This window comes from Nesoenas mayeri (assembly GCF_963082525.1).
Source record: "Nesoenas mayeri genome assembly, chromosome: 6".
Classification (NCBI taxonomy): domain Eukaryota; kingdom Metazoa; phylum Chordata; class Aves; order Columbiformes; family Columbidae; genus Nesoenas; species Nesoenas mayeri.
This window is the reverse complement of record NC_137545.1, coordinates 20229537-20243918: the sequence shown is the minus strand read 5'-3', so window position 1 is coordinate 20243918 and position 14382 is coordinate 20229537. Positions and strand designations below refer to the sequence as shown.

The 14382-nt window shown below is 38.5% G+C and overlaps 1 protein-coding gene across 1 annotated transcript in view; it reads right to left on the bottom strand.

Moving 5' to 3' along the window:
- The window catches only part of PDE11A (phosphodiesterase 11A), a gene marked incomplete at both ends in the record, with an annotated part of 132678 nt that overhangs the window by 73707 nt on the left and 44589 nt on the right, over nucleotides 1-14382 (bottom strand). Inside the window, one exon of the mRNA XM_080346496.1 lies at nucleotides 1531-1620. Within this exon, the coding sequence (XP_080202622.1) occupies nucleotides 1531-1620 (90 nt within the window). The remainder of the gene's footprint in view (nucleotides 1-1530; nucleotides 1621-14382) is intronic.

Genomic DNA, 14382 nt, shown 5'->3' with positions numbered 1-14382 from the left:
AGAACAGCCATACATGTAATCATATAAATGTTGGCGGTCTTTGCTCTCCTAATGGAGTGGTCATCAGCAAAACGTTGGTCACAGTCACTGGATGTTGCCATAACTGGTGTCCAGTTTGATAGGGAAGGCAAAGTATGGGACTTGTCCATCATGTGTTACTTGCCAATTAATTTCAACCATGGACTAGGGCAAAGCTAAAGACCACCAAGAGGTCAGAAATGCAGTTAAGTACAGGCCACCTTGTAGCTGTTGAATGACAATAATATTTGTTATGCCTGCATGGCTGAATCGGCAACCAGAAACAAAGAATCTGTATCCCTAATCCAATTTCCTGATGTGTTCAACCACCAGAATTTACCATTCTCTAATGAAGCATGAGAATGTCCCTAATTCTTTTCTGCTAAAGGCTTCCCTCAGAAGCTTAAATGCTGACTCCTCAGAAGTCTGTCATTGTTCCCTGCAGGCTTGGAATCTGCAGCAAATTTTAAGTCTCTATGTAGTCAAACAATTATTTTTTTTTTTAACATCAAAGAAAAAAATATTTGGCAGAAAATCTTCACCCCCAAAGTCTCCTCTACATCTCCAGCCCAAAATATAATGGTCTGTAGTCAGACCTGGACATAAGACAAGCTCAGATGCATCATGACCCTCAAATACATAAGCTATTAGAAAGGGCTATTGTTAGTTTTCAAAGTATTGGAAAGCTTTTGCTTCCAGACATGGAAAGCACCAAAATTCCTGAATACACAAAAATGTCAGTGCTCAATACACAGACCCATCCCACTGTAGCTTCCACTGCTTTGTGAAGCAAGATGAGGTTCAACACTACAAGTGGTATTTCTACAAAAGCTTTAGAGCTCTGATCCTCAATAACAAAAGTATAATTTCCCATTATTGCACAATAAGGCAACTTGTTTAAAAAAGGCAAAAAATTATTTTAAAAGCCTCAAAATTACCATCTTATTTCTTAAAAAAATTAAGACCTCTGAGAAGTACATGATACGTGAGCTCAGCATTATTTTCACTTCTTTGGAGCCTTCCGTCTCAACTCATACATGGCATCAGCAATCATGAGTAATGTACATATGCAGACAAAGACTTGTTAAAATCCTTCATATACAATTTTTTTTTCTTACTTACTTTTATAATGATATAGTCTCATTATTTGCACATGAATTGAATATTTCAAATTCAGGATGGCAAAGATTTGATATTACTGGAACTCTATGACAGTTTGAATCTCTGCCAAGGTAAGACACTCTCCTGCACCGCCTGTGTTACAAATGCAATTGTTTCAGCACTACAAAACATGGAACTGACATCAGGAAACAACAGTCACCACCACGAGCGTGTTTCTCTCCCAAGCTCCCTTGCTTGCTGCCTCAGTCAAGATAGTGATCTGTTGAAAATGCATTTTTTGAAATAAATGTAGTTAAAACTGTCTGTGTCCCAATCATGTATGCATAGTTGCAATCTGAAGGAACAAAAGACAAAGGTTTGATATTGGTCCAATACACATTTTTTACTTACCCTGCTTCTGTCATATTCCTTCCTTGAAGCTGCAAATAGCTGGGCATTGGATATGGCAATGCCACAGAACGGGAGATACATCTGCATCACCTAGTATCAAAAGAAACTCCCAGTCATTAAAAAGAACTGCTATTAGACAATCATGTTACTAACAAAGAGACCTAAACTTAGGTGACGTCCCAGGAGCAACTCACCTCAATCACTCTTCAGCAGAACACTAAACACAAAACAAACTCATAATGGGCAGGACACATAAATGGGTGGAATGGACATCAAATAAGTAGGAAAGAACAAATGCATCTGAGTTCACAGTTCCCAGCGGTTAGTGTCCTCTGTAGCTTGGCTGGAAATCTGCAGATTCTCAAGTCTATAAAATGCCTGAAGAATACATTAAATTACTGTAGACAATACAGCTGCCCTATGAAAAGTTTTCTTTATTTTTCTGGACTGCTTTTTTCTTCTAAGCTCAAGAAGCAAGCTTGAGTCACATTCTTCCCGAGTTCTAGAGAATGTAATTTTTGGAGAATACCAGGCATGGTGGAGCACAGCACATTGATCCAAAACTACTAGTCAGAAAGCTGACTGTCGACTCTATGCTCAATGAACGGGGAGAAGTGGGGACAAAACAAAAACAAAACAAAAACCTCACAAACAACAATTAAAAAAAACCCCACCCATCAAAAACAACCAACTAATCACACAAGAAAGGAAGGGAAAGTTAAAGAACATGCTTGAGAAACTAAGCCTTTATGTATCTACCATACATTAAGAAAGATTGGACAAGAGGGACTGGGAAAATATTTTGAGGTGCTATGACTTCGGATGAGTCAAATACTTGAATACCTGTAGGACTGGCACTTTCATAAGGATGACAGTGGATCAAAGTCCAATAAAACTAGCATTTTTAAGCCACATACTGGTAACAAGTCTGTAACATCTGCCATTGCTGAATGGTTCCCAGGCTTAGGTCTGGGACATTAAGTAAATCTTATGGGTGCTGAATAGCCTTGACATTTGCAAAGTCAGTGAGACTTGGGCACTGCTGTTTACAGAGCCAATAAATGCTGCAGCAGCAGCAAACTCTTCTTCTCCTTGGTCTGTCGACTGGGAGATCTGCTGTAAGCAATCCTTTCTGTAACAAGTTTTGGCACTGAGAAAGTAACATTTGTCTTTGAAATCCCACTTAATTAGAAAATTATTGCTAACCCAGGGAAGCAGGCTATTGAGACTACTTGAGGAAAAAGCCCAAGAACTGTAAGCATCCAGAAGAACCAAAACGGCAGCAACTGCCGTTCTACTTTATCTCCCTTAAACACTCAATTTGTTACACATCTACTTAGTCTGTGTTTGAGTAATGATGAGGTTCTGAAAAGGATCTTCTGAATTTTGCACCTTTGCAGCTACCCTTCTGTCAGAAGACTGCAGATTTTTAGGTGTATTTGTGTGCACCCTTTACTGCTAATTTGCAAACACTTTACTTTCGTCTTCTTCCCACCATGGCTCCCTCTACAGGAAAATGATATACTTTAGATTCTACAAATAGTCATCTTTTTGGAGAGGCAGTAATTAAACTAGTCAACTATCACATCAGATCTCCAGGAAAGAGGACACACAAAATGAAAAGACTGTAACAAAATAGTAAGAGGTGTTTATTTTTTATAAGAACTTCTCTGATAGAATTTTCTATATATTATTTTATTTCCAAAACAAAAGAAAAAAACCTATCTAATTTTTCTTGTGACAGTACTAAATACCACAGCCAAGTAAGAGATTCAGAGGACAGAAAAAAATAAACACCCTGAGAAAAATCCATCCTTTAGTGCAATTATGACTATCACAGTGAAACTGGGTACAGTTTTACTTAATAAAAATAAGTAAACACTAGTATTTATTGCCCCCACATTGGAACCTCTGCTCCCAAAAGTAATGTGACCTTGTGGCAATGGAAAGCATGTAAGAGGTTTATGAACCTCCAGCGACCACAGAAACAGCTAGCAAAGATATCTTTTTAGCAATAAGAAAACACAATTTTGCAATATTGAAAACCATTGCTCTCTGGAACCCAAATTCCAAGCCATTAACTCTATATAGAAATTAACATCCATAAAACACTGGTTTATGAAACGTCAAGAGTCTGGAAAGCTGCTGACTTACATCATTCTTTTCACCACTCAAACTAATTATGTAAGATGCAGTGCAACAAAGAAAGAGACACCAAGCTGTTTAAGATAACCAGTAGAAGAAATTAATGAATGTCCACAGCTATGAAAACAAAAATCAAAACCAACCAAACAAAAACTACACCCCACAACTGTCAGGAAGAGAGGAACCATCCTGTAATAAATCAGTTATCCATTTTTACCTAAGAACAATTGACAAAACAAAAGCTTAGTATCATTCCTCTTTTGTACTTTCTGAAGAGTAAGGGTGATTGCTGCCTAAGCCACTTTTGGCAAACTTTAATACAATATCTAATAAACAAAGAATAAAGACATTTCTAATGGCAACTAAATTATAAATAAGATTATTTAAGCACAATTGCAGAATGCAGTAGAAAGAAATTATCACATTCTGATTTTGAATTATGATTTTAAATCTACAGTACTCAAGAGTGCTTTAGAAGCACCTCCAATACGATGACGCTATGACTTTTGACACTCCATACAAGTATGATCTAATATAGTATTCAACTCTTACCTGAGCCACACACTGTAAGGAGCTGGTATTGTTATGCCAGATTCACTTCAGGGATTTTCCCTCCAAGGAGAACACAGAGTTCAAGAAATGGCACATACCACCAGAAACTGGACATTCTTCTTCCTCCTTCTAAGTGATAGGTACATAATTACTAATCCTCTGGTGCTCCAAGGTAAAAACATTCTGCATCACTGAACCATAATGCACTGTAATTCTATTTCCATTCCTGCTGATTACTACTATTTCTCACTAAATAGAAGGATGTAACTTATGATGGAGCATAAAGCACAGTCTGTATTTTACTATCTTAATTCTCCAGCATGGATATACTTCAGTAATATAATACTGACATTTGGTAACAGCAAATAAATTGGGCAGAAGATGAAAGTGTGTGGTAAGGACAGAGTATTGAAAGTTGGTCACAGACATGCTGTTAAGCAGCACATGACAGGAAACAACACAGATAAGTGACACGGTGATTTTAATTTGCCTTGGTGAGACAAAACCTTGTTAAGAAGGAGCTGTTTTCTTTTTGTGCCTGCTGTTCTTCCTGCAGCACTGAACAGGCCAGGAGAGCTTGCCTCTACCAGCCAACATCTGTACAGGTTTTACCATATAGTTTTATTACACAGTGAAGCCAACATGATGCTGAAATTTGTCAAGGAACCACAGATACCTGGTCCAAAAGTCCAGTATGAAATAATTCCATTACACCAATGCACAAAAAAATGTTGTGAAAACTGTGGAAAACAAACCTAACCTATTCTTCTGAGGGACTTAAGATAATCTCCCTTTGCTATACAGAAGGCCATTTAAAAAAAAAAAAAAGCAGCAAAATGGAATATATCTGAAAGAAAATCTCCTTCATGTCTATTTTGAACTAATAACCGGAAAAGAGCCTGCAGATTTATTAAACAAACAAACAAATTTTCCAATAAAACAAATAGAATATAAAAACATTAACAAATGCATATATATAGCTTTAACAGATATACCTCATTAAATTATTCTGGTAAATAAAATCAGTTGTAATGATTCATCACAGTACTTTGTGGCATATTAACAAACAAATCAGTGAAAATGTAATAGTATATTTGATAAAAATGATGTTCAGCCCGAATAATAAGCTAATCTAATGAACCTGCTGAGATGCTGGAAGAGACTACTGTTTTTTTCGTGCCAGCTATAAGGCATTCAGATAACATAACTGCCGATTAACAAGATTATATTGTGAATTACTTGAGCATTAAGGTTCCAGGTAGCCTGAGCCAGTTTGTCAAACCTAGCCCTCCAACTAGTACCACATCCTTCAATAGCAACTGCACTCACCTCACGAGCTCACAGCAGCACACAAAATCTAAAAAGCTGTGCTCACTCACAAACTGTTCAATATTTTATCAAGGCAGGAAAACTTCTATGAAAAGAAGAGGAAGTAAAGGACACTTGTTTAATCTCTTCATTTCTTAATTATATTATTCCATTATGAAGTTATTTTCTTTTAAGAGTTTTAAAACACAACTACTTAGGGAATGACCAGAAGCTTTAATATTCAATTATGACACCACTTACTTCATCTTTGGGACTCAGCTGAAAATATATCTTTTCTGCAAGAATACACCAGTAAGATCTAATGACTACCCTGACCACAGTTACTTTTTCCTTCTCACAGGAGGATATATTCTCATGGCTTTAGAATCTCTACAGCTCTCCAAACTTGCATGCCCAAAGTTAGACCCTTAAATTCACAATAAGAACTGAAGCAGTAGCTTGATATAATACATGGAAGTACAATGCATTCCCAAGTTCGGCCATATTAACTGCTAGGATAAGAAAGCTGCAACCTGTACTTGATTCTTTGATTTTTTTAAGGCATCAGTTCTGAAATCCAGATGAAGGCATACTAGCTCTCCTTCAGAATTTTAGAGGACAGTCTTCCATATGTTTCCTCTTCATAATCACAATTTTATAGGCCAAAAGTTCCATACCTGGTTCCATCATTATTTGGACACATCAGTATTTGGACACCTACACTACAGCATCACAATGTCTAGAGATATGATGCTCATTTTCCTTTCATCTGGATTTTCGTAGATGCTGAGACACAGTCAAAATAAATAAGTTAATAAGGTGTTTATCAATGTTCCTCTAAACTGCTAAAAATAAATTAAGGGTTTCTCTCATGATCGGGGCTTCGGTTTCACAGTAACTTCATGCATTACATAATTCTTTTTTTACCATCAGAAACAAGCAGGAGGAGACTCCTGGCGAAGCTCTCTCACCACCTGTCCTCAAGAGATACCACCTTTCACTTCGTCACATGGCCTGGATATGATGGTCTATACAGAACCTGCACACCCCTCCTTTGCTACACAAGGAAAGTCCCTGCTGGCTCCTACTTTAAAAGTTCAACAGAAGTCTATTTTCTCAAACTGCATGTCTCATGGAAAATAAGTTTTCTCTTCACAAGAAGAAGGTGCAAAAGCCTTTGTTTTCCAGCCTCAGTGTTCTTTTATGCTCACAAATAGCATAAACTCCACATCAACTACAAAGCAGTATGAAATATTACTTTTCTTACCCTATTTAGGAATATCGGTGTTTATATCTGCAGATCACAATGTGCCTTTTGCTTGCCTTTTTTTTTTTTTTTTCCCTTACGACATCTAATGATATAGACAATGAAGCTGCATGCATGCAGACCTGCAATGCAGACAGCTATTAGCTAATCGTGAAAAGCAGCCAGTGCTGCAATGCTATATGCTGCAGAGGTGAGATGCTAGGTTCACGCTTGCTGGCTGGAAAGCAGTTCAGCTGCAGCTAATGCGATGACATTTACCTGCCTCCCCACCACGCGGTTTCACCCGCAGTCAGCACCCTCGGAGAGCACCCACTGCCATAACTATCTGATCAATGTAGTCTAACTCATGGCTTCTGACATAGTCCAAGCATCCCCCTGCCTGTGGCCACAGAAGAACAATTTTGATGTCTGATAGAAGAAAGAAGCCTCTCAGTAAGGCTTGTGTACCCAGCCTGGCACAAACTCCAGCTTAAGCTCTCAGCAAATGCTTGTCTGGTTCAACTGTTTTCTGCTGTGGCCACAGGAGCCACTTCTCTTTGCACGGCTTGCTTGGTAAGGCTGGGGGGAAGGGAGCTAGTACAGGCTTCCTAGAAAGAGAAAACAAGTCCTTTCAAAGTAAATGTCTTTGCTAGAGTTTAAAGTTACGTTTTGTAGACATAAAACCAAGTCAGGGAAGCCATCTGCCCTTTGAAACACTTACTAAAGTGTTCAAAATAGGTTCAGAAAATGAAATATTCTATGGAATTCTGAAAATGGTAAACCAAAATCAATTGCAAAATAGTTAAGCATGAGCATTCATCCAGACTCCATTGCCCTTTGCCAGCTGTGCAGTGTCTGGCTATCCACACCTCTGATAAAATCTGATCATCACCTAAGTTTGCAAGTCCCAGGAATATTTCCCAAAATTATTTTTCCACTCAAAGGATGGACAGAACATTTACTTGATAAAGATACACCACGGATTACAGGCACACAAATAGGGCATATAGCTCCTGCTTTTATCAGTGAACCTACAGAGGCTCCTGGACCAGATATCTATTGCCTCTGACTTTTTTGTTGTTAGTTTCCATTTGCATGTGTTTATTATTTATGCAGCACCATAAAAATACACCATTGCTTGCAAACATAAAGCAGCATCTCTGTCGTATAAAGCTTGCTATCTAACTATGGAATCTTTTGGTGGCTATAAACAGCCTGAAAAGGACCACGGGAACATTTCTTCAGAACTGACTCTGCGCGTGGCTGCCTCATATAATTACTGGCACACACTCAAAGTGGATAACTGCGTCACCAGACAGATTACAACACATGTCTCCTGTAGGAGCAGATTTATTACAGTTTTAAAACCTGAATCCTATGTAGGTCACTGTCCTCACAAGCCACAGCATGGGGAGATTATTCCATGTGGGAGCAAGGGGCAGGACAGGGCAGGAGTGAAGCTTAAAGTGGTTCAGCTTCAGCCTCTGACCTTCTGGGTCCCATCACCACCCTCCAGGTGCTGCAGCACAAACCCCACCTTCTCCCTTTTCTGCTATGTGCTTAAGATCTTTAAACTGGGAAAACAAACGAACTCATTGAATTTGATTTACAGTAACACACTTGTAAAACAGTTTATACAGTCAGATCTATATACATCTATTAATCCTATTTCATTTTTCTGGCAGATATTTGGAGGTTTCTTGCCCCAGTCACTTTCCAGCTAAACAGTGTTCACATCTGCCATCACCAGCAGGAGGTGAAACTCAAAAAAAATCTAAACAAGCCACATTGAACTCTTCTGTCATACACACAAAAACATCGGCTGTGACTATTAAACCTATTTTTAGCAATATTCTGTGAGACATATTTAAACATTTTAACATTGCATTGAATTTAGCACTTGATATAAAGTGGGAAGTACAATAAATTGTACTGTAAATTTCCACCGGGCACCTCATTTTGAATGCTGTTGCTCTAAATAAATCTGAAATATGAAGACATTTCTGCTAAAGACTAGAAGGCCAAAACCAATTTAAATATATGTAAAATGGCTACTAGTCTAGGATCCAATCTTCTGATCTCATACATGCAAAACTCTGGCTATTTTCACTGGAAATTTCTCCTTACTTTACACACATGTGAATCAGTGATGCCCATTAATAAGCCCTGACCTTCACTTCAAACTGCCACCCAGTTATTCAATATGTGATAGTAAACCAGAATTTCCAGCAGAAAAGCAGTAACAAGAGGAGGAGAAAATTTACACAAGAAACAACAGTGGTTGAGAAGTGTATGAACTGAGGAAGAGGAGGGGTAGCAAAAACAAAAAAGCAGGAGCATCACCATGCTAGTGTAAGCATCTGTAAGCCTAATGCCTGGCATTCAGCACTTAGCCCAGGGGGTTCAGCAAATGCATATCAAGCTTGAAAGCAAGGAAAAGTCACTTTACAGGCAGCGAGGGCTGCAAAGTTCAAGTAATGTGATTAAACCAGGAAAACAACAGGTTTCTATATTATAAACAAGCTGAAAGCCACTAAGACTCCTGACCACAATGACTGCTGAGGACTCTCGGATCTGCTTGGCAGAGCTATGCACTATGTCTGTGTGATCACCTACAGTTAGAAGGCCATTAAATCAACCCGACAATTATAGATGACATTTCTTTACCAAGTCTAGTGCTTCCATCCACTGGTTTTGAAAGTTGGCAGGACGCCATGCTTTGTAGCAAAGTCTTACAGAGAAGTGCGAGGCAGCTTTTACTAGTTTGTCTGAAATAACATAAATGAGCAGCATTGTGGAGGGTCACTAATGTCCTCAAAACCACAACTCCTAACCACCAAATAACATTCTCTTCTTCAAAGGCTGAATGTCAGTCATATGTGATCCATCCAAATTATATCATCACCTTAGGAAAAGCGGAGAGGGTTCACAAAGGACATTTCACCTGTGTAGTGTTGTTCCGAGAGGCCAAGAGAGGCTGTTACTGTCTGGCTGCTCCCTCCTATCTAAGGATAAGCCACTAGAGGCCAGTCCCCAGGCACAGGAGCTCACAGCCATTGTGTAAGGCAGGCAGTTCTGCAGCACCTTAAATTTCATTATATCAAAGCACTTTGGCAGATGGTGAGTGAAGTTTTACAGCAGCAATATCATGTCGTCATCTTTTTTCTAGAGACAGCAAAACCAAGTCAAAGAAAGATTAAATGATATATCTGAGGGGAGGAAGAAGCTCACAAAGATTTTGTTAAAATTTTTGAAAAACTCCTGGTTCCTACTATGCCTGAATCAGTGGACTCTGCCTGCCTAAAGACACAGTTATAAACGCTTTATAAATGTCACTACATGAGACAAGAAGATCTTGGTATTGCCACTGCAGAGTGAGAGCAGTGAAGATTGATACTATCAACACTAAAAAAGGAGTTGCATATCAGAACTCTAAATTGGCATAGGAGAATTAACAAGTATCTGTTTAAAGTTGATTTTTCCTAAAACACAATTCCAGACTTTTGTTTTACCACTTGAAATTGCACCTCATGTCTGATCTCCAGCAAATTCTACCCATGATAACTGACCATGTTAATTGAATGGCACTGAAACCAAGAATAAATTCCATATGAATCCATACATTGAGAATATCATCTTTAAGTCACAATTCTATTTACAATTCTATTTACAATTCAGTTACCAACTCCCAATTCTTGTCAGTGATGAGAACTGGATTTATTCACATACTCCTTGCTTACAGTCTTCAAGTATCAGAGTACATAAACTGAAAACTATTTCTACTAATTCTTGGCTTAGCTATAACTGAATGAAAATTTCTTCTTTCAGTTTCATGCAAATTAAATTTTGTCTTTAGAGCCAGAGTGCAGGCACAGAATCAAAATCACCAACTGGTTGAGGCTGGCAGGGACCTCTGGAGGTCACCTGGTCCAATCCCCTGCTCATGCAAGACCACCTAGAGCTGGGTACCCAGGATTGTGTCTACACAACTTTTGAACATCTCCAAAGATGAAGACCTAACAACCTCTCTGGACAACCTGTGTCAGTGCTTGGTCACTCACTGTGAAACGAAAAATATTTTCTGATGTTCAGAGAGGAGTTTCCTGTGTTTAAGTTTATGCCCATTGCCACTTGTCCTGTCACTGCGCACCACTGAAAAGAGCCTGGTTACATCCTCCATGTAACCTCCCATCACCTGTTTGTATATCCTGATGAGATCCTCCCATGACCATTATCTTCTCTGCTAAGCAGTCCCAGCTTCCTCAGTCTTTCCTCATAGGAAAGATGCCCCAGTCCCTTAATCATCTTTGTGTACCTTTGTTGGACTCTGTCCAGTACATCCATGCCTGTCTTGTACTGGGAAGCCCAGAACTGTACACATTGCTATGAGTCACAAGTGAAACTCAATCCTGCTGTTGCCTAAATACTGCGTGCAGTTTAACCAAAAAAGAATTTAGCTCGTCTATATATAACAGTCTGCATTGAGATCACAGTGATATTGCTAAGTTTCTATTCAGGTTCTTCTCTTGTATACTTCAGAAGGTGTTGTTTTTATTTTTGAATAAAAAATTACTTGAACAGTAACTTTTTTTTTTTTCCCCATATTGGACTTTGTTTAACAGAGAGAGTGTTTGTGGAAAAGCTTACTGCAGAGGCCCAATCCTTTGCCATTCTGACCTCCTCTTTCAGCAAGGTGGCTGTTCTTACTTGACTAAAGCCAATGCCAGTAAAAGTCCTTCCTTCTAACTGAAACCCCAACTGGAATACAACATCCTGAAACTAACACTAAAACCAACTAGATTTCCTGAGTTAAATTGTGCCTGGTATGAATCATTTTAGCTCCCCAACTGCCCACTGTTTGCAGCATCAGACCAAAGGGGATGGAAAGGATGGCTTCTGTTCAACTACAACAAAAATGTGAAGCAAGTTTTCCTATGCAAGTGATATCCAGCATTTGGGTGGCAACTTAAAAGAAAGCCAGGGACACAGGACACCAACTGTATTCCCTTAAATTAATGCTTGTCAAGTAAAGCATTTCTAGTGTTTCTTAGGCTACAGAAACTTTGCCCCCAAATGGAATAAAACCTTCAGTGGAATACAAATACCCCACAAAGAACAACATATGGCATAACTGGACCTTCCTTTCACCACACTATGTCTCTTTTCCAGTTGGGATGCACCTGTACCTTGACCCTTTCTTCCATAATACATAGAAGCATCACAACACATGATCACATCATAGTGTCCAGAAGAGGGCTACGAAGTTGGTGAAGGGTTTGGAGAGAGAGCCATACAAGGAGCAGCTAAAGTCACTTGGTTTGTTCAGCCTGGAGAAGAGGAAACTGAGAGGATCTCATCCCAGTCTACAGCTTCCTCACAAGGGGAGGAGGAAGGCCAGGTGCCAAACTCTTCTCTTCAATGACAGAACCCGAGGGAATGGCAGGAAGATGTGCCAGAGGAGGTTTAGGTTGGACATTAGGAAAAGGTTCTTCACTCAAAGAGTGGTGGAGCACTGGAACAGGCTCCCCAGGGAGGTGTCACAGCCCCGAGCCTGACGGTGTTCAAAAAGAGACTGGACAACACCCTCAGACACATGGTGTGAACTGTGGGGTTGTCCTGTGCAGGGACAGGAGTTGGACTCGATGATCCTTGTGGGTCCCTTCCAACTCAGGACATTCTATGATTCTATATTTTTGACATACATCTTTATGTTATTTTGTTGAGTTTCTCCTTGACATTGGAAAATTTGCCAGTGGTGTTCTACATTTGCCTAGTTTGAGTTTATGTATATTTAGTGACTAATATCATTGTTACTGAATGTCATGGCACTTTATGCTGGTGACACTTCTCTTCATATGTTTTTCAAGAAAAAGCTGTTCTTACTTTCTGTTCCAGTTTTTAACAAGAAAAATAATTGTAAGGAATACAATGTATTCTCAGTGTATCATTTTTACTCATATTTTTAATTAGAAATAAGATGTTTCTGCAAAAGTACAGAACCTTATTCTAGGAGAATTGGCTATACAGCTGAACACACTTGACAATACTTTTATTTGAATCCGATTATAGCAATTAGGTAATCTGAATGAGTTTCTATTATAGTATTTTCAGACCAAATTAAAAGCAACCCTAACACTTACAACATGTATTTTAATTTCTACCTATCTCATTGTGAGTGTTAATGTTTCACATGGGGAAGTGGGGGAATAAACCCTACAAACTATTGCCTTTCAGAAAATAGCTCACAAACCCTCATGTTGAGCTCATGTATGGAAAAAAAACCAACAACAGCCACAGTGCATAGTAAGAACATCATCATCCATGCAAATTAACAGAGAATTTGCTGAAGGAAAACTTACCTATAAATCCAGACAGTATCATTCTTAGCGGTCTAAGGTTACTAACTACTAAATTAGGGACAGATTAAAACTAACATGATACCAAAGCAACAGAATAATTTCTTAATCCACAAGAAAGAAGAAAAATGCTAATTCTTATTAATTTCAAATGAAAGGAGCATTTGAAAGACCATCACAAAGTACAGAAAAAATCCTTAACTGTTTTCTTAATAAAACTAATTACAGAAAAATGTGTTGAACAATTATATTACCTCTCCTTCATTAAGAGCACAGTTTAAAGCAACAACAGCAGAAAAGTAGCCGAGCCAAATATTGCTCATATAAACTACTGTGAACCTGCAATAATAACTCTGACATATTAATTTGGATTTACAGGGTTGTAATTTACAGATTTTTTTCATCTTTGAAAATATGGAAAGGTTGTTGATGCCTCAAGGACATTTTTGTCAGCTCTGGCTGTATCAACTTCAAGAAGGCAGACTGACATTGAAGTTTATTTTACCCTTTTCAGGCAGATGCCCGTCAGAAGAAGCTGAGCATAAATATTTACAGGTTTTCTGTGGAACCATGTAATTTGTAACACTGCCCAATTCATTTGACATTCCCTGCTTTCTCTGTATCTGTTGTGCATCTAAATCTCACATTTTACTGTTTAACCCATGCACAAGAACATCCAATAGAAACAGGAAAGGAAGTGACCATCTCTGCACAGAACTTTGAATCCTGCCCATATTTTCAATGACAGCAAGTAAGGAAAATATATGGTATCTTTTGGTAAAATATAAAGCCACAACTTTAGAGAAAGTGATCTAAACTTGTGCTTCAATTTTTTATCTTTTTATCTTTACTTCACTGCAACTACACATATGGGGAAAAAGATTGTCCAGCAAACAGTAAAATGTGCAGTTTACAAAAATAAACAATAATTCAATCTGCAATATTGAAAATATACCAGTTCTGGAATGCAAATGTGGGTTTATATGAAAAAGAATTTACTTCTGTCTTTAATCTTTGCTTAAAAAAATAACTTGAAGTCTTTTTGAATTCAATTGTTTTGCCCAGAGTCTTCACTAGATGTCAGTTATAAAGAATCAGAGTATGGATAAGAGTCACGAGCTTCAGGAGTCAGGTATCCCCATTCAGTCTTGGAAGGATTAACTTTGCCAGACCAGTTAGAAGTCAGTCAGGTATTTTCCTGAACTAAAAGCTTCTTGTTTTCTTTCCCTGGTGTTCTCTCTCCAA